This window comes from Molossus molossus, unplaced genomic scaffold, assembly GCF_014108415.1.
Source record: "Molossus molossus isolate mMolMol1 unplaced genomic scaffold, mMolMol1.p scaffold_m16_p_10, whole genome shotgun sequence".
Taxonomy (NCBI): domain Eukaryota; kingdom Metazoa; phylum Chordata; class Mammalia; order Chiroptera; family Molossidae; genus Molossus; species Molossus molossus.
In genome coordinates this window covers 73,612,527-73,635,903 of record NW_023425345.1, presented here as the reverse complement: position 1 = coordinate 73,635,903, position 23,377 = coordinate 73,612,527, and the positions used below count along the sequence as shown (strand labels likewise).

General features: G+C 46.1%; 2 protein-coding genes across 6 annotated transcripts; one reads left to right on the top strand and one right to left on the bottom strand.

Annotated features, from left to right (window-relative positions):
• Nucleotides 1-3,901: 3,901 nt before the first annotated feature.
• On the top strand, nucleotides 3,902-17,857 carry MARS1 (methionyl-tRNA synthetase 1). 5 transcript variants are annotated; one of them, XM_036251739.1, is made up of 22 exons: nucleotides 3,908-4,023; nucleotides 4,863-4,953; nucleotides 5,111-5,189; nucleotides 5,268-5,402; nucleotides 6,228-6,303; nucleotides 6,554-6,726; nucleotides 6,894-7,000; nucleotides 9,116-9,232; nucleotides 9,385-9,588; nucleotides 10,356-10,557; nucleotides 12,400-12,474; nucleotides 13,300-13,470; nucleotides 13,713-13,808; nucleotides 13,931-14,048; nucleotides 14,432-14,645; nucleotides 15,904-16,035; nucleotides 16,142-16,246; nucleotides 16,325-16,511; nucleotides 17,134-17,205; nucleotides 17,332-17,355; nucleotides 17,441-17,533; nucleotides 17,640-17,812. In XM_036251739.1, exons 1-22 carry the CDS (start codon nucleotides 3,915-3,917, stop codon nucleotides 17,784-17,786), a joined length of 2,727 nt encoding a protein of 908 aa, XP_036107632.1. In that variant the 5' UTR covers nucleotides 3,908-3,914; the 3' UTR covers nucleotides 17,787-17,812. The 5 variants fall into 5 exon arrangements, with proteins under 5 accessions (XP_036107633.1, XP_036107632.1, XP_036107635.1 ...); XM_036251740.1 differs by lacking the exon at nucleotides 17,332-17,355 and having other exon boundaries at nucleotides 3,902-4,023; nucleotides 17,640-17,857; XM_036251741.1 differs by lacking the exon at nucleotides 3,908-4,023 and having other exon boundaries at nucleotides 4,871-4,953; nucleotides 5,299-5,402.
• Nucleotides 17,775-23,313, bottom strand: DDIT3 (DNA damage inducible transcript 3). Its single transcript, XM_036251744.1, has 4 exons — nucleotides 23,211-23,313; nucleotides 20,919-20,966; nucleotides 18,470-18,624; nucleotides 17,775-18,380 (listed from the first exon to the last, which is right to left on the bottom strand). Exons 3-4 carry the CDS (start codon nucleotides 18,602-18,604, stop codon nucleotides 18,012-18,014), a joined length of 504 nt encoding a protein of 167 aa, XP_036107637.1. The 5' UTR covers nucleotides 18,605-18,624; nucleotides 20,919-20,966; nucleotides 23,211-23,313; the 3' UTR covers nucleotides 17,775-18,011.
• Nucleotides 23,314-23,377: the final 64 nt, after the last annotated feature.

The window sequence follows — 23,377 nt, the reverse complement described above, 5'->3', positions numbered from 1 at the left end:
CTAAGGACATTTTTCCATTTTTTGTTCAGATAGAGTGGGAGAGAGAGAGAGAGAGAGAGAGAGAGAGAGAGACATCAATGTGAAAGGGACACATTGAGTGTCTGCCACCCACACAACCCAACCAGGGCTGGGGACAAACTGCAACCGAGGTACATACCCTTAGCGGGAACCGAACCCGGGTCTCTGGACCGCAGGCCGATGCTCTAACTGCTGAGCCAAACTGGCCAGGGCTCCCAACAGCTTTTAAATGTAGCCAAGTCTTCCTGATCTTTAGACAAACCTCCCTTGACTGTGCTTTCCAGTTATCAGCATACCTCTTCCTTTTTAAAATCAAACTTCTTGAAAGAATTGCCTAGACACAGAGGTCTTCATTTCTTCTCCCCTGACTCCCTCATCTTTCTAAGGTCACTCTTCACTAGGGTCATCTTTGAGTTTGCACAGACACTTTGCAGTCCTTATGCTACTTGACATCTCAGCCATTGCCAACACAATTGACTTTTTTCTCCTTCTATAAACACTGTGGGTGTTTCCTTTACTTTTCTAGCACTTCCTTCTCTATTGCATAAGGAAGGACTCTCCTTTGCTTGTTCCTTAAACCTTAGTGGTCTGAGATCCTGTGCCCTTTTGCTCAGTATATCTATGGTAGTCTTAATCTCTCTAGCTCAAATGAGGTCTATATGCTGCTGAGTACCATATCTTCACTTCAGATCTTTTTTTTTTTAACCCTCACCCTAGGATATTTTTTCCATTTATCTTTAGAAAGAGAGGAGGGAGGGTGGGAGAGAGAGAGGAGCAACAGTGTAAGAGAGACACATGAACTAGTTACCTCCTGCACGACCCCCACCAGGGCCGGGATGAACTGCAACAGAAACCCGCAACCCGTGCCCTTAGTAGGAATCTAGCCGGAGACTCTTTGGTCCTCTGGCCAACACTCTAAACACTAAGCCAAATCGGCCAGGGTTTCACTTCAGATCTTTACTTGGAGCTCCAGTCTAATCCACTGTCCACTAAAAGCTCCACTTGGGTATTTCACAGGTACCACAATGTGTTCTAACTGATCTTGTCAGGTTCCTCCCAAAACTCGTTTCTCTTCCAGTACCCCCATTCAGTTAAAAACATTAAATTTTTTTTTCTTTATTGATTTTAGAGAGAGAAGAAGGGAGAGGGAGAGAGAGAGATAGATACGTCTATGAGAGAGAACTTCGATTGGCCACCTCCTGCATGTACCCCACTGGGGACTGGGTCCACAACCTGGGCATGTGCCCTGACTAGGAATTGAACCAACGACCTCTTGGTGCATGGGTCAATGCTCAACCACTGAGCCACACTGGCCTGGCCCATTCAGTTAAATTTAAATTTGGTAAATATTTATAGTATGCTTATTAGCATATGTGCCAGGCAGGAACAGTGTGCTGGGTATTGTCAATTAAGAAGGTAAATATGGCCCTGGCTGTTTTGGCTCAGTGGTTAGAGCATCAGCCTGCAGACAGAAAGGTCTCAGTTTTGCCCTGGCCGGTTTGGCTCAGCGGTTAGAAAGGTCTCAGTTTTGATTCCAGTCAAGGGCACGTACCTGGGTTGCAGGTTTGATCCTGGTCCTGGTCCGGTTGCATGCGGGAGGCAACCAGTCAATCTCCCTCTCTCTCTCTCTCTTTTTGTCTCTCTCTCTCTTTCTCCCCTCCCTTCCTCTCTTCCACTCTCACTAAAAATCAATGGAAAAAAAATACCTTTGGGTGAGGATTAACAGAAATAAAAATAAAAAAGGAGGCAAGCCCTGGCCAATTCGGCTCAGCAGTTAGAGCGTCGGCCTGCGGTCCAGAGAGACCCGGGTTCAGTTCCCGCTAAGGGTGTGTATCTCAGTTGCAGTTTGTCCCCGGCCCTGGTTGGGTTGTGCGGGTGGCAACCACTCGATGTGTCCCTTTCACGTCGATGTTTCTCTCTCTCTCCCCCCCTCCCACTCTATCCGAACAAAATATGGAAAAATGTCCTCGGGTGAGGATAAAAAAAAGGGGGGGAGGCAAATATGGTCCCTACGCTCTCGTAACAAAATAAAGCGTGATCTTCACTATGATAAGAGAAATACTATCATCTGTTGGAGCACATAGTGTACTCAACTGCCCATGCAAGAAACCTGACAGTCCACCTTAATTTCTCTTATTTCCTCCCCACTCACATTTAATTAATTACTAAACCTTCCTAACTAGTTTCCTTGCATATAGTTCTGCTGCCTTCTAGTCCATTCTTGGCACAGCAGACAGAGTAACCTTTCTAAAATACAAAAATGCTCTGTAATTCCCCTGACTTAACCTTTCAAAGGCTTCTCATTGTCCTCAGAGTAAAGCCCACATTTTACAATATGGTTTACAGACACTTTCTACCTTTATCCTAGACTTTTCACATTCACCACCACAAACTTCATACTCCAGCCACACACTAAAAATCCTTATACTCCTAAAGTTCACTGAGGTCTATGGTCCTTTGCATATGTTGTTTCCTCTGCCTGAAACACTTCCTCTCTCCACACTCACCGACCTTCACCTGGCTAACTCTTTTACTCACCATTCATATCTCAGTGGAAAGGTCACGTGAACAAGAAGGGCTCTTTTAACCCCTTAGAGGCCCTAACTGGTAGTTACCACAGCAAGCTTTATTTTACATCCCCCCTCATAACTTTCATTACACTTTAAAGAGTATTTGATTATCTAACTTCCCAGGAGGTCTGTGAGCTCTGCCAAGGCAGAAGCTTATATCTATTTTGTTAATAATTCTATCTTCAATGCCTTATGTGTTCCTGGCACAAAGTAACCTCTCTGTGCATTTCCTCATCTGTAAAATGAGAATGAGAGAACCTATCTCATGGTTTGTTTATATTTTGTTAATTAGCAACCATTTTAATATAGCTCACAATTTTATGGGTCAAAAATTGGGGTGGGGTTCCGCTGGGTGATTCTTTTGTCCCATGTGGTATTCAGCAAGCAGATGGGTTAATCTGGAGAGCTTCACTCACGTATCTGAGACCTAGATGGAGATGACTGGAATGCTGAGATCAGCTGGAGCTGTCCGCCAGCATGCCGACAGGAGACCTCTCCAGCAAGCATGACAGTCTCAGGGTAGTAAGACTTCTTACATGGCAGCTCAGAGCTACCAGAGTGTTCGAAGAAGCACGAGCAGAAGCTGCCAGGCTTCTTATGACCTAGCTTCAAAAGGCCCAGACTCTCTATAACATTTTTGAGAATGAAATTAATACATGTGAGGTGCTCAGAACAATGTCTCGCTCATAAGTGCTATTAATTATTCTTGAAGGGACACAGATGAAAAAGGATTTCTTTCTCCATGACTCATATGTGCTTCCTTGTATAATATATACTTATTTGCAAACTCTTAGCCTTCTTACTTCCCCCAATCTGACCTTTCCCCTACACATGCTCCCTCCTCCTTTAATAAGATTGTCTAGCTGTATGTGAGCTGCAGACTGATATTAACTCTATATTTAACAGCTCGATTCATTTTTATTAATAGGATAACTGCACTAATTTCCATTGTATCACTAAAGCCAGTTTATCGTAACTCTCAACTCTAATTCTTAGGAACTTGGAGAGTCGGCCCCTGTGACTAGCCGCTGTCAGGTCACGACAAGCCGGCTGCAGACCTAGGTTTCCGTCTCCGCCCTCCCGCGGCGTGAGAGTGCGCGGCCCTACGTGTAAACGTCTCCACCAAAAAAAAAGAAAAAAGTGCCGCTCTTCGCAACGGCCGCCTCCTCGTCTCTATGATACTCTCTTCCTGTTTCCTCGTGTTGCGTGAGGAGAGCGGGGACTGGCCTAACGCAGAACTCCATTTCCCGGCGTGCCTCGGCCTGGTCTCTCCGCCCAGAGGCGGGAGGCCGGTTCCGGTGGCCGCGGCGTGGGATCCACGGCGACATGAAACTGTTCGTGAGCGAGGGCGCGCCGGGGACGCTGTCCGTGCTGGCTGCGGCCGGGTGGGCCCAGGGCAGAACGGAGCTGCTCATCAGCACCGTAGGCCCCGAAGGTAGTGGGGCTGGAGCTGGTGGGCGGTGGATGAGAGGCGCGAAGCCGAAGCACCCCTGACTTCCAGTCCGCAGTTTCTTTCGCCTACCTTCACCCCCGACCACTCACTCCTGTCAACCTCCTGTCCCATTATTCTTGGCCACCCCATCCCCTCTTTCTTTCCAGTCACCTCTTTCATCAGTCACTTCCCTTAACGACCCTCACTTTACTCTTCCCTCATCTCTAGCCTCCCCTCTTCATCTTCTAGGGCCCTGACTCCCCCCAGTGAACTCTCCTCTGTCGGACCTTCTCCCATACCTACCAGACGCTCCCCCTTCCCCGCCGGCACACAGAAGAGTCACTCGCATTACAACCCCCGGGCATCGATTTGTTTCTTAGGAAATCCTCCTCTCTCCTAAAACACAGATACACTCCCACACGAACACTCCTTTTGGTTTACCTGTTCTCATTCCCAGCCAGCTGTTTGGATGACTCTTAAACAGTTCTGTTGCCAGTCTTTCCAGTTCTGTTCATTTGGTTCTTCCACTGTTATCTCAGGTCATTCTCAGATATCCAAGTTACTTTTAATTGTTTCAGTTCTTGGCTGCAACACTGTCCCCAAACCACCACCTCCCCTCTGCAGTCCCCATCTGTTGTTTCCAGCTGGCCGTCTCAGCTGAACACCTGCTGGTCTCCCCAGCTCATTCTGGACCCACCCCTTTTCAGTGGTCCTATGGTGGAACCACTGGGTTGAGATTGTCCATCTTCTATTTTTCCCTAAATAATGTGAAGTTGTTTAAAGTTGACAAAATATTTGTTTTATTTTTCCTGTTTTTTAACCATTTTTCTCTTCTGCATCAGAGTGTGTGGTCCCATTCCTGACCCGACCTAAGGTCCCTGCCTTGCAGCTGGATAGTGGCAACTACCTCTTCTCCACTAGTGCAATCTGCCGGTCAGTGTTGGTACTTGATGCAGGGAGGTGGCTAAACCAAATCAGGGATTACTGTTCTCTGTGTGGCCTTATACACAACTACCATTTCACTGTGGGGTGAGAATGGGCTAGACAAATGGGCCCATCTTATTCCACTTTCTGTTGTTCTCTCTGGTAGATACTTCTTTCTGTTATCTGGCTGGGAGCAAGATGACCTCACCAATCAGTGGCTGGAATGGGAAGCAACAGAACTGCAGGTGGGACTGAGACGTCAGGGATGGCAGGCAGGCCCTTGCTCTGCATGGCCATCCTGACCTGTGTCCCCCACATTTTAGCCAGCTTTGTCTGCTGCTCTGTACTATTTAGTGGTCCAAGGCAAGAAGGGGGAAGATGTTCTTGGCCTTGTCCGGAGAGCCCTGACTCACATTGACCACAGCTTGAGTCGTCGGAGCTGTCCTTTCCTGGCTGGGGTAAGTTGGGCCTTGACGGGGATTGGGGAAGGCTGTGCGGTATAAGAATTAAGAAGGAAGACAGACCCTGGCCAGGGTTGTTCAGTGGCTAGAGCATTGGCCCACACACCAAAGGGTTGTGGGTTTGATTTCCACTCATGCGGGTTTGATTCCTGGTCAAGGGCCAAAGCTGGGTTGCAGGTTTGATCCCCTCAGCATGTGTGAGAGGTAACCAATTGATGTACCTCTCTCACATAGATAGTTCTCTCTCTCTCTTCCCACTCCCACTCTCTCTAAAAAAAAAAAGGAAGACAGTACTCAGAGTGTTCAAATCCCAACACTGTCACCTTCCAGCAGTGTATCCTTGAAAAAAATTAAACTTTCTAATTCTCTTTTTTTTTTTCATTTTTTAATTTGGTGATATTGGCACCTATCTCACTGGGTTGTTGTGAGGATTCTGTGAGATAATTTTATTTTTTTTAATCCTCACCTGAGTATATTTTCTTATTTATTTTCAGATAGAATGGGAGGGAGGGAGAGAGAGAAACATTGACATGAGAGAGACACACAGACTGGCTACCTCCCGCATGACCTTGACCAGGGCTGGGGACCAAACCGCAACTGAGGTACATGCCCTTGACTGGAATTGAGCCCATGACTCTTTGATCCCTGAGCCAATGCTCTAACCACTGAGCTAAATCAGCTAGGGCAAGTGAGATAATTTTAAATGCTTAACAGTGCTCGACATGTAGTGAGAGCTTAGGAAATGTTAGATATTTCTGTTGCTATTGGGAAGAAATTGAGTATTTCACTTGTTTACCTGGTTCTTTTCTTTCCCCAACAAAGGAGACAGAATCTGTAGCTGACATTGTTTTATGGGGAGCCCTGTATCCACTACTCCAAGACCCAGCCTACCTCCCTGGTGAGCACTGAGCATATCACTTTACTCCCAGCCCCAACCGCAGAAGCTTGGTATAGGGATTAGAGAATGGGCAGTGTATTGTATATTGGTACCCATTATGAGATATAGCTTGACACGGCAGCTATAGCAGAAAGATGGTAAAGGAAACTGGGGAAGTCAAGTGGAGAAACTTCATGAAGAAGGGAAGGGGGTCCATTCATGCTGGCCGTTCCTAGTCTTGCTGATTCCCTCTTTTCTCCCATGTCCACAGAAGAGCTGGGTGCCCTGCACAGCTGGTTCCAGACACTGAGTTCTCAGGAGCCATGCCAGCGAGCCACAGAGACTGTGTTGAAGCAGCAGGGTATCCTGGCCCTCCGGCCCTACCTCCAAAAGCAGCCTCAGTCCAGCTTCCTTGAAGGGAGGGCTATCAGCAATGAGCCTGAGGTTTGGAACAGAGTAGAGGGGTCCCCACAGAGCCTCAGTATCTAAGGGGGGAGGTGGCTTGGAGAGGTACTTTGAGCATGGCCACTACCTTTTACTGTTGTTGGAGAGGGTTTCTTTACTCTGTGGGTCCTCCTCACCTGGTGAGGGGTTCTATCCACTTTTTGTAGGAGGAGGAGCTGGCCGCTCTATCTGAGGAGGAGATTGCCATGGCTCTAGCTGCTTGGGAGAAAGGCCTGGGAAGCTTGCCTCCCCTTCGGCCAAAGCAGAATCCAGTGTGAGTAGGCACAGATGAGTGGGACTTGGTTTCTTAAGTGGAAGTTGTTGATAAAACCAACACCTGCTATTTTCTGGGAACTCCCATTGTTAAAATATGTTGTGATGATCTCTTTCTACAACTGTGTCCTCTAATATGTCAGCTTATTGAAGGTAGAGGCTATCTCTGCTTTTATGTGGCCCAGTTTCTGACACAGGGCCAAGTTTTCAGTAGATACTGATAAAATTTGAATAAATTAATGATGAGAGTCCACCCTTGGTTCATTTGCTCATTTTGAGTATTTCTTCAGTACCTATTATGTATTCATTTTAGTGCTAAGCACTTTGGAAGTAATAAACAATAGGAGATAGACTTTCTCAGGTGTTTAAATAGGCTAAGATAGCCCTGCCGATGTGGCTCAGTGGTTGAGCATCGACCCATGCATCAAGAGGTCGCCTGTTTGGTTCCCGGTCAGGGCACATGCCCAGGTTGTGGGTCCAGTCTCCAGTGGGGGCATGCAGGAGGTGGCCAGTTGGTGTTCTCTCGCATCGATGTTTTTTTTGTTTTGTTTTGTTTTGTTTTGTTTTTAATCAAGGACATTTTTCCAATTTTTGTTCAGATAGTGGGAGGGAGAAAGAGTGAGAGAAACATCGACGTGAAAGGGACACATCGAGTGGTTGCCACCCACATGACCAAACCAGGGCCGGGGACAAACTGCAACCGAGGTACGTGCCCTTAGCGGGAACCGAACCCGGGTTTCTCTGGACTGCAGGCCAACGCTCTAACCACTGAGCAAAACTGGCCAGGGCTCTCATCGATGTTTCTATCTCTCTTTCCCTCTCCTTTCCTGTCTCTCTAAACGATAAAGAAAAAAAAACCCAAAACAGGCTAACATATTTAAATACATATGTAGGGAAGGAGATAGTTGGCCCTAAAGACCCTATAACCAAGCCAAACTGTCTTCAGTGCTTTTCTTTCTGACTGAAAGACATCTTCAGTGCCTTGATCAGGCACATTTCTACACATTCTTGAGGCCCAGCTTAAGTAGTTCTGCCTCTGTGACGTCTTCTCTTAATCTTAGGCTGGAGTGTGTGCTTGCCTTCCTTTGAACTCCTTTGGCACTTTGTACCTCTCACTGCACTGATTTCAGTCAGCAGTTATATGATAGACTGTAACTCCCTAGAGGGCAGAACCCCAGGCATACCTTTATATTTGCCACAAACTTAGAGGCTAACACAAAAGGAACACATAGTGTACTACCAAGTGTTCAGGGGCTTGGGACACAGGGATAAATGGGTAGAAGGCCAGTCATCAATGAAGGAGAGCTTTCCTGAAGGAGCTAATTTCAAAACTGGATTTCAGTGTCCAGTGATTATAGGTTGAGCATGGTTGGAAAGATAAAAAAAGGCCCTGATGTGTCAGTGCTAGAAGGAAGGTGGATACATGATGTGTGCAACTGAGCTGTCGAGGATGATAAACTAAAAAGAATAGTGGGTGAGTGGCTCAGACAGATTGAGTGATGTGACTAGGAATGATCCTGGAAAAGTAGGGAGGAGAGTGTGGCTATGAAGGCAGTAGCTGGTGCCTGATGGTTTGAGTCAGGGCATGAGGAAATGACCAACATTTGTTAGGGAGAGAAGAGTCAGGGTGGTGAGTTGTAAGGATTTCAGGTAATGACTAGAAGTAATATTAACATAGCCTCTGGGAAGAAGGAAAGAGGTCAGCACTGGGAAAGTTCTTGGTTGGCATTGGAGTCTGGGGGTAGTGAGTGATGGTGATTGGACAGAGCCTTGGGGGTTTTTCAATAGCTGAGAAGTTGGAGCCTGAGAATGAGCTAATGGAAAAGAAGCAGTCACAAGAATAAAGTGGGCCAGAGATCAGTGTTGGAATGCAGCTCTTTAGAAGCAGTATATGAGGCTTGCTTGCTGTAGACAGGGCTCTATACTCACTACTATAGGGATCATAGGGCTTTTGGGGGAGTTTATGGTCCAATGGGTTCATTTGAGGAAAGACTTCAGATATACTTAACCGTACAACAGTAGACTAGATCTGTTGTCCAGGTATCTGGTGCACTTTTGGTCCCTGCTAACCTTTGCATCTTCTCCATGAACTGTTCTCTTCTTCTTTCTTTACCAGGTTGCCTGTGGCTGGAGAAAGGAATGTGCTCATCACCAGCGCCCTTCCTTATGTCAACAACGTCCCCCACCTTGGAAACATCATTGGTTGCGTGCTCAGTGCTGATGTCTTTGCCAGGTGGAGCCAGCTGCTGCAGGAGAGACCTGAGGGAGCAGTGGGCCTCAAGAAATAGGATGCCTCAAGGGTGGAGGCTGGAGGGGTCCTGGGGACATAGGGAGGGACTGAGTTGCTCCCCCAACACGCACCACGAACACTATATTCTCTTCCAGGTACTCCCGCCTCCGCCAGTGGAACACCCTCTATCTGTGTGGGACAGATGAGTACGGTACAGCGACAGAAACCAAGGCTATGGAGGAGGGTCTCACCCCCCAGGAGATCTGTGACAAGTACCATGTCATCCATGCTGACATTTACCGCTGGTTTAATATCTCGTTTGATATTTTTGGTCGTACCACCACTCCACAGCAGACTGAGTAAGTTTCTTCTAATCAGGCAGAAATCGAGGATGAAGTCTGGGGCTGGGAACCATGAGAATATCCTGAAGACCAAGGAACCAAGATGGTTGTCTGGGCACTCCCTCTAAACTTAGGATATGAATATTGCCCTGAAATGTATTCCATGCATTATTAAGGGGATTCAGTGTGGACAGGAACCTGACCAGGGGCTGAAGGAGCAACTGAAGGAGGGAAGAAACAGGACATAGGCTCATGGGAAATATGCCTTTCCTCTACCATCCCCCTCTTGACCCTGGCTGCCACAGGGTCTGAGGACAGTCCCTCCCACTCCTGTAGGTGTTTATAGAAAATATGGTCTTTCTTCTTTTGCCCAATATTTATCTTTATGAAACCTCTACATAGTAGACAGGCTGTAAGATAACAGTGCTGTGTGGTTTAATAGTGGGACTGACTTAATTTTAATTTGTAGGGCATTGTATTATCCTTTTGGAGATTTTTGTTAATAATACAAAACAAAGTGTATTTGACAACAGAAATTCTGAAGTGTCAAGGGAAGAGATTATATGAGGAGTTGGGGAATATGTGTCAGGGGCCTGGGGTCAGCCAGTCAAATTCCCTAAAGATGACTAGATGGCCTTTGCCTTGAGGGTCCTTCTGCTTGATTTCCTTGGCATTTGGACTAAATGAGTGTGGGTCCTAAGTGGAGTAGCAGGAGGGAGGGGGGTGCATCACTTCCTAAGACTTCTCTGACCTGTCCCTTCCCTGTCCCTTGCTCACCTCACCAGAATCACCCAGGACATCTTCCAGCGGTTGTGGGACCGAGGTTTTGTGCTGCAAGATACTGTGGAGCAACTGCGGTGTGAGCATTGTGCCCGCTTCCTGGCTGACCGCTTTGTGGAGGGTGTGTGTCCCTTCTGTGGCTATGAGGAGGCCCGGGGTGACCAGTGTGACAAATGTGGCAAGCTCATCAATGCCATTGAGCTCAAGGTGAGTGAAGGATCTTGGGGGAGCCTGGAAGGAGACAATCTCTATTTTTTGTTTTTTAAATTTATTGATTCGAGAGAGAGAGAGAGATCTATTTGTTGTTATACTTATTTATGCATTCATTGGTTGATTCTTATATGTGCCCTGACTGGGGATTGAACCCACAATCTTGGCATATCTAACCAACTGAGTTATCTGGTCAGGGTAACAGTCTCTATTAAGGGACTCCCAATTTTGTCCAATTTAGGATTTTTGTTTTAGCATTCAAGACCTTTCACCAGTGGTTCTTTCTACCCCATCTCAGCAATTCATCATTCAGCTCATTGGATAACTACTAAATGACATTTTCTGTATGCTTAGCATTGTGCTAGGAAACTTCATATATATTTTCCTACTTTTGTTCCTGTTTCACACCTCCTGATCTGTTTACTCATTTGTTACTTTATTTATTCATTCAACAACTCTTTTTGAGTCCTTATAAGAGGGTAATCCCAGTTCTAGGTGCTGAGGATATAGCAGTGAACAGCACAGATTTTTATTTAGTGTGGGAAGGAGAATAAAGACAGGAATATAATTATAGAGTAAACTGCCAGGAAGATGTAATGGAGAATGACTTCTGGGGGAAGATTTAAGGTAGGTGATTAGGTAAGGCATGTCAAAGGAGGAAACATTTGAACTAAGAGTTTAACTGAAGAATGAGAAGGAGCAAGCCCGGCAATGAATGGGGTTAAGAGTGTTCCAAGCCGAAGGATGAGGAAATGCAAAGGCTCAAAAGGCAGAATTGAAAAGGCTGTGTAGCTGTAGCATAGTGAGTGAGAGGGAGGGTGGATTGAGACAAGGTCAGATTACCAGGGCCTAGTAAACCATTGTGGGAGTTGAATGGCAAGCTGCTCTGTGGAGAATGGATGGGAGGGAAGCATGAAAGTTTGGCCAGAGAAGTGGTTCCAAAGTGGGATGATGTTGGCTTGGACTAGGTTAATAGCAGTACAAATGGGTGGGGGGACCTTGAGATATGTTGTGGAGGCAGACTAGAATTGAATAGACTGGAATTCAGGGTGAGGGGAAAGTCAAGAAAACAGTGACTTGTAAATTTTTGGCTTGAGCTGCTCGGGTAGATGTTAGTACCAATGTATTAACACGGATGTGATTGGATGAAGAACAGGCTGTCTGGTGTAGAGTGTTTGGGTTTGTTAAATTTGAGATGCCTCTTAGACACCCAAGGAGAGGTTAGGTAGGCCGTTGGATATAGGCATGTGGAGTTCAGGAGAGAGGTTCTGAGAGAGGTATAATTCCTCATCTTCAAACATTTAGATCAAAACTCACTTGGAAGCTTTCATTGACTTAGCCCCACTTAATTGTTGACTACTTTAGTCATCACCCTTCGGGTTTGTGTGGTCAATTTGTACCATGAAAATAAGTATTTCTTGACATTTTGTTTTTTATAGGTCTGCACTTGTTTCCCATGGAAGCCCTCTCTTTCTAACTTGATTGTAACTTCCTCAGGAGAGGAAGTATGTCTTCTCTTTCATTGTTTCTGCCTCCCCTTGCATAGCTGCATATAGTGTAGTGCTCAGACAATGCTTTTTCCTATTCTCTGGAGTGATATGAGACATGAAACTCTGAGTAACAAATGTTATGTTACGTAGACCTGAGTCTCCAAGTTCACAGAAGGCCCAAGTACTTGATGAGTTGGCTAGGTGTGAGCATGAAGCTAAGTTAGATGGCAGACTGGGGAGCTCACACCTCTGTGCCTCTCCCCTTGCCTGGACAGCTCCTCATGACCTGTAGTCCTGATCCTGACTGTCCCATCTCGGATCACCCCTTCTCTTGAATTTTCCTTCACAGAAACCTCAGTGTAAAGTCTGCCGGTCATGTCCTGTGGTGAAATCCTCTCGGCATCTATTTCTGGACTTGCCCAAGGTAAGTGGGCCTTTCCCTCAACTTGGTCTGCACGGCCTTTTCTGCCCTCTCTGCCTCAGCCACAAATCCAGTCACTCTCAAATGTTTTTAATTTCCATTTTAAAGTTATACATTAGAAAAATATGTAACAAATGAATGGGCACAAAGTGAAAGTCTCAGGCCCACTAAACCCCAGGCCTACTTACCAGAGGTATTTACTACCGCTCGTTTTCCTTTGTGTCTATTCAGAAATATCATATGAATGAACTGTACATATATGCCCTCTTTACTCTTAAATATTTCAGTGTGTGTTTACTAAAAGATGTACTCTTCCATAAAATAATAGTAAACAACTTCAAGAAATAATAATATTGATATACTTGTCTGATCTTACTGTCCATGTTCCGGTTTTGTCAATTATCCCAATAATATCCTTTATAGCATTATTTTTTTTTTTTTAGTATAGAAAGTAAGTCAGGATCATGTATTGTATTTAGTTTTTATGTCTCTTTAGTTTCCTTTAATCTGAAATAGTTCCCCAGCCGTTCTTTATCTTTACGACATTAATAGTTTTTAAGAATATAGGTCTGACTCCCTTTTTATTTATTTTACTTAAAAAGTTTTTTTTTCTTTATTGATTTTGGAGAGAGGAAGGGAGAGGGAGAGACAGAAACATCAGTGAGTGAGAACATTGATAGGCCGCCTCCTGCTCACAACCTGGGCATGTGTCCTGACCAGGAATTGAACTGGCGACTTCTTGGTGCATGAGTCAATGCTCAACCACTGAGCCACACCATTTGGGCTATGAGACTTTTCTAAATCAGCCCTCTGTCTCTGCCATCTCAGCTGGAAGACCGACTTGAGAAGTGGTTGGAGAAGACGTTGCCTGGCAGTGACTGGACACCCAATTCTCGGTTCATCATTCGTTCTTGGCTTCGGGATGGTCTCAAGCCACGTTGCATCACCCGAGACCTCAAGTGGGGAACTCCTGTACCCTTAAAAGGTTTTGAGGACAAAGTAAGAATCCCACGCTTACTTATATCTCATTATTCAGCCTTGGGGTTGAGACCCTGGGATAGCAGAATATACTGTTGACTATGTCTTGTTCCAGTGTGAGACTTTGGGGTGGTGAGGTATTCCCAATTTTTCAAAAAATTGTATTTATCGGGGTTACATGGGTCAATAAAATTATATAGGTTTCAAGTGTATTCCTGATTTGTTTTTTATTCTACCATGTTTCTCTCCTCTTGACCTTCCAGGTATTCTATGTCTGGTTTGATGCCACTTTTGGATATCTGTCCATCACGGCCAACTACACAGACCAATGGGAGAGATGGTGGAAGAACCCAGAGCAGGTAAGCAGTTATTGGTTAGCCTGTTTATGGGGAGGGTGTATGTGTGTTTAGGGGTTGGATATTTGATCTTTCTTAGGTCTTTGAAGGTCTCAGGAGCTCTGTCTTCCAACTATATTCTGTAGGTGGATCTCTATCAGTTCATGGCCAAAGACAATGTTCCCTTCCATGGCTTAGTCTTTCCTTGTTCAGTCCTAGGAGCTGAGGACAACTACACCTTGGTCAGCCATCTCATTGCTACAGGTACCCCGGAAGACTGGAGTAGGAATATTCCTAGGGAATGAGGGCTGTGGCAATACTTGGAAGATTCTGGAAAAGTGCTAGATCTTGAGTTAGGAGTTGAGATGAGATAGGAAATTTGAACATGAGAACTCAACCCAGAAGGGAACAAAAACCTGAAGAAAGCCAAGAGTCCAAAGCTAAAACTGTAATGGGTAGAAGCAAAGCGGGGAAAGGCCAGAATGGAGAGACAGGATGTCCCAAGTTTTCTGCAGGCTAGCTACTGAAGGAGAAGTGTTGCTGAACACCCATAGTTGAGTTCAAAAAAGAAAGGAAAGTTAGTAGGTCAGAGAGAGAAGGATGTGATTTGAGCAGATGGTTCTCATTCATTCTCTTTCTCTGTCTAGAGTATTTGAATTACGAGGATGGAAAATTCTCTAAGAGCCGGGGTGTGGGAGTGTTTGGGGACATGGCTCAGGATACAGGGATCCCTTCTGACATCTGGCGCTTCTATCTGCTATACATTCGGCCTGAGGGCCAGGACAGTGCCTTCTCCTGGACAGATATGTTACTGAAGAATAATTCTGAGCTGCTTAACAATTTAGGCAACTTCATCAATAGGTGAGATTTGATGAGGGATCAGTCAGCAGATGAACTGGGGTGGTGCTAACTGCTCCATAAGTGGGACAGATGGGAATGCGAAGATGCTTAGTGAATGGGCAGGAGGCTGGGAGGGGTGGGGAGGACGATGTGGAAAGTGGATTTCTATCAATTGGGATTTGCTGCTAGCACATAGTAGGCTATATATGCTTGGGAGGAAGTTGGTTGTAGAGATGTGATTTAGCAAAGTTGGTCACAAAGTTTCACAGGTTGTTTTCTTATTAAAGATATTCTTTGTAGAATTGGAAATGTGTTCTCACAAAGAAGTTCCTTTGCAGACATTTGAATTGACTAAAGAAAGGATTTTAGTGTAGGAGTAGGAAATGTCTGCTCTACTCTTTGGAGTTTTTGTTACTTTAGCTCACATTTCATTTTTAGTCCCTACATGGGCTATTCTGAGATTTAAAGAAATATCCTCAATGGCTCCCTTTCAGGTTTGGTCATTAACTACATTTAACAGATAGTCACTACTAGAGTATTTGATAGCAATTTACATATATTTCAACTTGATTATTCTGAGTGCTGATTTTTTTTTTTTCTTTAGACAGAGAGGAAGGGAGAGAGAGCTAGAAACACATGCCTCCTGCATGCCCACTTCTGGGGATAGAACTTACAATCCAGGCATGTGCCCGGACCAGGAATCAAACTGGGACCTCTCAGTCCATGGGACAACGCTCAATCCACTGAGCCACACTGGCTCGGCTGAGTGTTGATTTTTTAAAAATAAAATGAACACTTGCTTAACTTTCTCTGGTTTCTTTAAAAATTTTTTTTCTTTATTAATTTTTAGAGAGAGAGGAAGGGGGAGGGAGAGAGAGATAGAAACATTGATGAGAGAGAACATCATCAGGAGGTTGGCCGCCTCCTGCATGCCCCCACTGTGGATTGGGCCCACAACCCGGGCATGTGTCCTGACCAAAAATTGAACTGGCGACCTCTTGGTGCATGGGTCAGCGTTCAACCACCGAGTCACACCGGCCAGGCAATCTTGGTTTTTTTAAACAAGGGATATGGTATGTGAAATGTCTGTTATGTGTAGTCATATTCTTAGGGGAGAGAATAAGGAATTACTTTGTTAAGCTTTGCCTTCCAGCTTGAGGGAGCCAGAAAGTATCAGTTCTGAGAGAATGTAGAATTATGAAAATTGGGTCAAATTTCTGTAAGGAGACTGGGAACTAACTCCTTTTTCTCTCACCCCTTTTTCCCTACTTCTATCAAGAGCTGGGATGTTTGTGTCAAAGTTTTTTGGGGGTTATGTGCCCGAGATGGTGCTTACCTCTAACGATCAGCGCCTACTGGCCCATGTCGCCCTGGAGCTCCAGCACTATCACCAGTTGCTCGAGAAGGTTCGGTAAGTCATCTACACTTGTCTCATCTCAGTGATCTGCTGGCATGTTGAGATCCCCATACTGGTCCCTCCAGGACTTGACACCGTGGCCTGCCTCCCCCCTTCCCAGGATCCGTGATGCCTTACGTAGTATCCTCACCATCTCTCGTCATGGCAACCAATACATTCAGGTTAATGAACCCTGGAAGCGGATTAAAGGCAGTGAGGCTGATAGGTAGGTAAGGAGGGAGGGTTGGCTACAGGGATAAAGTGGTAGGCTTGGAGGTCCTGACTAATTTCTCTTTTTACCTAGGCAGCGGGCAGGAACAGTAACAGGCTTGGCAGTGAATATAGCTGCTTTGCTGGCCATCATGCTCCAGCCTTACATGCCCACGGTTAGCTCTATGATTGCGGCCCAGCTGCAGCTTCCACCTCCAGCCTGCAGTATCCTGCCCACAGACTTCCTGTGTACCTTACCAGCAGGACACCAGATTGGCACAGTAGGTCTCTGAGGATTGAACAGCCAGTTTCTTAAAATTCCAACATTTGCTATGCAGCTTTTGGGGAGGGTCAGAAGAGAACTTACTTTGGGCATGGGACTCTCACAGCTATTCTCTGAAACCCTTCCGCACTCCCCCAACTCTACACTTAGGCTTGTTACTGATATCAAGTCCTTGGCATTGGTTCACAAGCCTAGTGTTATCTGTAGCCCATATTTTCTCATTGTCCTTCATGCCAAAACCCAGTACCTGGTACATGAAACTAACTGATATACAGTCTGAAGTAACACCACAGTCACCTGGTCTTCATAATGCTAGCAGGCAGTGAGCTGTGAGAATACAGGGTAGCCATTTCCTCTTTGACACAAGGTGATAAAATAAGTCTACCTCTAAACTTTTGCATCAACCTAACACCATTAAACATTTAGTCTTGATCCTATTAGTATTTCTGAGATTCTTTGCTGAAATCAGCAGGTATTTGCTCAGTGATATACCCACTTTTCTTTTAAAGCATTTAGAGTCCCTGAATGTCAGTGATTGGGGGTTGGAGAGGCCCTCTGTATAGTCTGGTAGAATTTATACCTAACAGTGAATGATTCTGGAATTTTTTTTTTTTTAATAGATCAGTCCCTTATTCCAAAAATTGGAAAATGAACAGATTGAAAGTTTGAGGCAGCGCTTCGGTGGGGGCCAGGTGAGAAAGCTAGACTGTGCTCTAGCAACAGCTACAGTGCCATCTCCTTACTAGTCCTCACTCATCACTCTTTCCATCTTTTGGCCCTGCTACTTCCTCACTTAAAGTTTTTCTTTCCTGTCCTAGCTAGAAGAGTCCTTGGCGTTAAAGGTAATCACTTTCTGCGAGATGTTATATAAAACTTGAGATTGGGATATTTAAGATAGCAGGTGATAACTCTGTTGTTTTTCTCCAGGCAAAAGTGTCCCCCAAACCAGCAATTGTAGAGACTGTGACAATTGCTAGACCACAGCAGATACAAGTGCTGATGGATGAAGTGACAAAACAGGTATGAAGCTTGAACTCTGCATGGAAGACCAGAAAACTTGAACCCTACATAGGTCCTTTCTGGTCTCACTGTTGTTGTTCCCCCTTCCCCCACCCTATTCTCCTAGGGCAACATTGTCCGAGAACTGAAAGCACAAAAAGCAGACAAGAACCAGGTTGCTGCAGAGGTGGCTAAACTCTTGGATCTGAAGAAGCAGTTGGCTCTAGCTGAGGGGAAACCCCTTGAAACCCCTAAAGGCAAGAAGAAAAAGTGAAAGTGAACTTGGCTCATAGTCACTTTAATGGATATGGACAGTAATAAATAAATATGTAATCTCTATATACATACCGAGACCCTTTCTTGTTGTCTACCCCAAGCTTTCCCCCTACTGAGGTATGGGGTTGAGGGTCACATCATTGACACTGGTGAGAAGGTTGTTAGTAGCCACTTCTGGGAAGAGATGGTACTGGCCTAAGGGGGAAGTAGTGGTCCCAAATGTTCATGCTTGGTGCAGACTGACCATTCGGTCAATTAGAGCTTGGCGAGTCACCTCCACTTCTCTGGTCAGACGCTCGATTTCCTGCTTGAGCCGTTCATTCTCTTCAGCTAGCTGTGCCACTTTCCTTTCATTCTCTTGTTCTTTATCCTTCATGCGTTGCTTTCCAGCCCGGGCTGGGGACTGACCACTCCGTTTCCGTTTCCTGGGTATTCCTTGGTCTTCCTCTTCCTCCTCCTGAGCCAGGGAGCTCTGACTGGAATCTGGAGAGCGAGGGCTCTGGGAGGTGCTTGTGACCTCTGCTGGCCCTGGCTCCTCAGTCAGCCAAGCCAGAGAGGCAGGATCAAGAGTGGTGAAAGTTTTTGCTTCTTCCTTCAAGGGAATGTGGAAAGATAGGTGCTATTAGTTGAGAAGGGAAGATCAACACCCACCCCCCCCAGCTTTATGTGTAGCATTCTCACCTCATTTCCAGAGGGTGAAATATAGGCACCCCTATTTTCATCTGAGGACAACACCTCCTGCAGGTCTTCATACCAGGCTTCCAGTTCCCAGCTGGACAGTGTCCCGAAGGAGAAAGGCAAAGACTCGGCTGCCATCACTGCAGCTGGATCAGGCTCTGGAAAATGATATGTGGGATAGTGGGGTTGCGGGGAATGGTGGGTGGAACAAGCACCACAAAGCAAACACTCTATACCACGAGTTGGCAAACAGGCTTGCTGCCTGTTTTTGCAGTAAAGTTTCACTGGAACACGGCCACATCTGTTGATTTACATTTTTTTTCAAATAGTTTTTTTTTTTTTTTAAGATAGAGTGGGAGGGCCCTGGCCAGTTTGGCTCAGCGGTTAGAGCGTCGGCCTGTGGTCCGGAGAGACCCAGGTTCGGTTCCCGCTAAGGGCACGTACTTCGGTTGCAGTTTGTCCCCGGCTCTGGTTGGTCGTGCGGGTGGCAGCCACTCGATGTGTCCCTTTCACGTCGATGTTTCTCTCTCTCTCTCTTCCTCTCTCTCCCTCCCACTCTATCTGTACAAAAGATGGAAAAATGTCCTCGGGTGAGGATTAAAAAAAAAAAAAAGATAGAGTGGGAGGGAGAGGGAGGAAGAGAGAGAGAGAAACGTTGACGTGAAAGGGACACGAGTGGCTGCCTCCCACACGACCCAACCAGTGCCAGGGACAAAGTGCAACTGAGGTACATGTCCTTAGTGGGAACTGAACCCGGGTCTCTCTGGACCACAGGCCGACGCTCTAACCACTGAGCCAAACCAGCCAGGGCTCAAATAGGTTTTTATTGATTTTTTTTTAGAAAGGAAGGGAGAGATAGAAACATCAGTGTGAGAAAGAAACATGGGCTGCCTCCTGTATGCCCCCCACTGGGGACCGAGCCCGCAACCCAGGCATGTGCCCTGACTGGGAATTGAACCAGGACCTCTGAGTCCATGGATGACACTCAATCTTCTGAGCCACACCGGCCAGGTGATTTACATATTTTTTAGGGCTGCTTTTATGCTATAACAGTGGAGATGAATAGTTGTGACAGAAACTGTGTGGCCCTCCATATCTAAAATATTTACTATCTGGCCCTTGAAAATTTACCAACCCCTGGTCTCGACTAAAATTCCCTCCTTGTAGCCCTGGCCAGTTTGGCTCAGCGGTTAGAGGGTCGGCCTGCGGTCCGGAGAGACCGGGGTTCAGTTCCCGCTAGGGGCGCGTACTTCGGTTGCAGTTTGTCCCCGGCCCTGGTTGGTCGTGCGGGTGGCAGCCACTCGATGTATCCCTTCGCGTGGATGTTTCTCACTCTCTCTCCCTTCCTCTCTCTCCCTCCCACTCTATCTGTCCAAAAAATGGAAAAATATCCTCGGGTGAGGATAAAAAAAATAAAAATAAAAATAAATAAATAAAATTCCCTCCTTGCTTTTGCCCAGCACTTAAAACAGCAAGTGCCTAAATATACATTCATATGGAATCCTAGTAAAAGTTAGCCACCCTGAGGAACTCCACTGGTAGTTTCCAGGGGCAATTACCACACCATCTGTGCTCCTTCCTCCTGTGTGGGGAGTCTTATGGGTTAATCTAACCTTGACAGATTGAGGTATGGTAAGACAAACCAATTATCTTTGTTGGGGCTGTCTGCTTACTCAGAGCCAGCTTTCTTTTTTGGGGGGGGGGCACCCGAAAATATTTTTCAATAGATTTTTCTTTAAAATTTTTTTTCTTTATTGATTTTAGAGAGAGAGGAAGGGAGGAGAGAGAGAGAGAGAGAGAGAGAGAGAGAAACGTCGATAAGAGAAAACATTAATTGGCTGCCTCCCGAATGCCCCCCACTGGGGATCTGGCCCACAACCCGGGCATGTGTCCTGACTGGGAATCAAACTGGTGACCTCTTGGTGCATAGTTCAATGCTCAACCACGGAGCCACACCTGCCGGACCACAGCCAGTTTTCAATTAGACATGCTCTAAGAATATTGATTTGGTCACCTTGTTAGGAGGCAGGCCAGGTGGATGGACGTGGTCTGATACCAGAAGTCTGCTCAGATGCAAACCCTCCTCTCATATCTTTAGGCATTTTCAAAACTTCTTAGGGTCTCAATAAAGGAAGCCTAAACAGCATCTCTTAGAAGTTAGTTTTGGGAGCCCTGGCCGGTTTTGCTTAGTGGTTAGAGCATCGGCCTGTGGTACAGAGAGACCCGGGTTCGGTTCCCGCTAAGGGCACGTACCTCGGTTGCAGTTTGTCCCCGGCCCTGGTTGGTCGTGCGGGTGGCAGCCACTCGATGTGTCCCTTCACATCAATGTTTCTTTCTCTCTCTCTTCCTCTCTCTCCCTCCCACTCTATCTGAACAAAAAATAGAAAAATGTCCTCGAGTGAGGATGAAAAAAAAAGTTAGTTAGTTTTGGGAAAGAGTTCGTTAAGTTTACCTGCTTTCAGGTGTGGTGATGTATGAAGATACACTTCCTTCTGGAACACTGTGGGGATCAAAGATGAAATATGTTAGTCATTTTTGGAAGGGGGAGAGGCAGGTTCTTTTACTTTTATCTCCAGCCTCCTACTGATCTTTTCTTACTTCCTGTCTTATAGAGTATAGATAGTTAACAGCCCCTGTAGCCATTTCCAAGGACAGAGGAGAGTCCAATTTCCTTTATTTTTAGTTGCTGACATTTGTAGTCCTGGTTACATAATAGGAAAGCCCTGGCTATCTCAGATTTCTCTAAATTCAAGGCAGGCCTCAACCTGCCAGAATAAGGACTACACTACAGGGAAGGGAACAAATCAAGTGACATTTTCCTAATTCTATTCCCACACTGACAGCCTTCAAATGTACTTGCCCAGTATGGACCTCTAACTCTTCTCTAACTGCTTACTTGCCGTCTCCTTTTGGATGTCTAATAGGCACCTCAGAGTTAATATGTTCAAAAGCAAACTCCTGCTAATCTTCCCCTTCCCAAGTTTTCCCTATCTTGGTAAATGGCAACTTTAGTTGGCTAAGCCAAAGACCTTGGTATCTTCATTGATTCCTCTCTTAACATCTCACAACCCAGTCCAAACCACCAGCAAAAATTTTTAACTCATTCTTTAGAAACCCAGAACTTAAATTCTCACCAATTCCATTGTTATTATCAAGTTACTATGTCTTGGATGACTGCAGGTCTCCTAGTTTCTCCTCTTGCCACCCTTCCCTGAGTCTATGCACAACACAGCAGTGAGAGTGAGTCTTTTAAAGCTTAAGTCAGGTCATGTCATTCCTCTATTCAAAATCATCCAATGACTTCCAATTCACGCATATTAAATGATAACGTCCTTAAAAAGGCTTAGAAGGCCCCACATAGTCTGCTCCTTCTCTGCCCTGGATTTCTCCTTGTCCACTCTCCCTCTTGCTCATTCTGGTCCAGCCAACTGGCCTTCTGTTCCCTAAAGATACTATGCACGCTTCTACCTTAGGACCGCTGTTCCTGCTGTCCCTTCTCCTGGAAAGCTCTTCCTTCCATATACCTGCATGGCTTACTGCCTCACCACTTTTAGGTCTTTCATATAATGGTTATCTCTGAGGGAATCCCTGATCACCCAATGTACAACTGTAACCCCCACCCAAAGCATTCTTTACCCTTCCATTCATTAGTTTTTTCTATGGCACTTATCTGTTTACTCTATGTCTCTTCTCTCTTAACTGTAAGCTCTGTGAGGACAGATTTTTTTCTCTTATTCATGGATGTATCCTGGGCCCCAAACTGCATACAGTAGGTACTTGTTAGATATTTGTTAGGAATAAACAGATAAATTCTCCTTAATCTTTCTTATAGGGAAGGGAGGATGAAGCCCAGAGGCAGACAGCAGCTGCCTGTCTCTGGGGACTGTAGATGCAATATCGCCTTGGGTGTTTCTCTGCAGGACTGTCCTCCCTGGGGAACCCTCTTTGCCTTCCAGAACCTGAAACGTGGCTTTCATCAGCAGTGGAGCCCCGGGCCAAAGGGCTGTAGAGCTAAACAGGGGACTGGCCTGATGCAATGGTTACACAGAGATTAGCTGGAGACAGGACAGAGGGAAAGAGGCAGGGACCAATCTCAGGAGAAGGACAATACACTGGAGAGACCCCAAATGACTTCCCACACTTAAAGAGATTCAGGATGCTCTCTTCTGCAGGAGGCCTAGAGACCTCTGGGGGAAAGAAAAAACCCATGTCCTCTCTGTCCGTGGGCACCGCTTCTCCCAATGGCTGTGTCCGTTTCCTGAAGGTTCTGTCCACTGTTAAGAGTGCGGACTGGTTGTCACTGGGGTCCAGGAGCCCCAGCTGGCACTGAGACGCTGCCTCCAATACAGGGTTGGGGGTGGGGCCGCTGGTGGCAAAGCCGAGGCTGCAGCCTAAGCTATGGTCCTGCAGGCCTCTCGGCACGGGGGTGTGTCTTGCTGCTCCGCCTCCCACCAGACAGGCCCAACTCCGAGGCCTGAGGTCAACTGGAGAGAATAGAATAAAGCTCCCGAGAGCTAGCGGGCCCCTCTGCTGCGGGCAGGGGTGGGGTGATGCTGTCGTCCGAAGGAAGCAGGGTCTATAACACCTCTCCTGAATAAGGATTCTCTCCACCTCTCCTTCGGATCGCCACTACCTCCATTTTGGAGGGAGTGGTGCCACATCCTAAAGAGGGGATGACTCAACTTTGAGGGGACAACGTCACAAAGACGAAAGAGTAAAAGGTAGATGGGCGATCAGTACTAACCTCTCTCCTCAGATTCCGGCTCTGATTTTGGCTCTGTCGCTGCCACCCACTCATCTTCAACATGATATACTCTGTGTCTTAGACTCAAGTCTCTGACCTCGGTATCCCGGGAGCAGTGATCTTTTAACAGGACCTTGCCCTCCTCTCAGGGGCGGATCCAGAAGCCT

What these genes read in the sequence shown, in the direction of transcription:
- MARS1 (XM_036251739.1), top strand. Translation starts at nt 3,915, where the DNA reads ATGAAACTGTTCGTGAGCGAGGGCGCGCCGGGGACGCTGTCCGTGCTG. An exon ending in CAGCACCGTAGGCCCCGAAG is followed by an intron (nt 4,024 to 4,862) that starts GTAGTGGGGCTG and finishes CTTCTGCATCAG; the next exon opens with AGTGTGTGGTCCCATTCCTG. An exon ending in TGGATGAAGTGACAAAACAG is followed by an intron (nt 17,534 to 17,639) that starts GTATGAAGCTTG and finishes CTATTCTCCTAG; the next exon opens with GGCAACATTGTCCGAGAACT.
- DDIT3 (XM_036251744.1), bottom strand. Translation starts at nt 18,604, where the DNA reads ATGGCAGCCGAGTCTTTGCCTTTCTCCTTCGGGACACTGTCCAGCTGG. An exon ending in TTTCACCCTCTGGAAATGAG is followed by an intron (nt 18,381 to 18,469) that starts GTGAGAATGCTA and finishes ATTCCCTTGAAG; the next exon opens with GAAGAAGCAAAAACTTTCAC.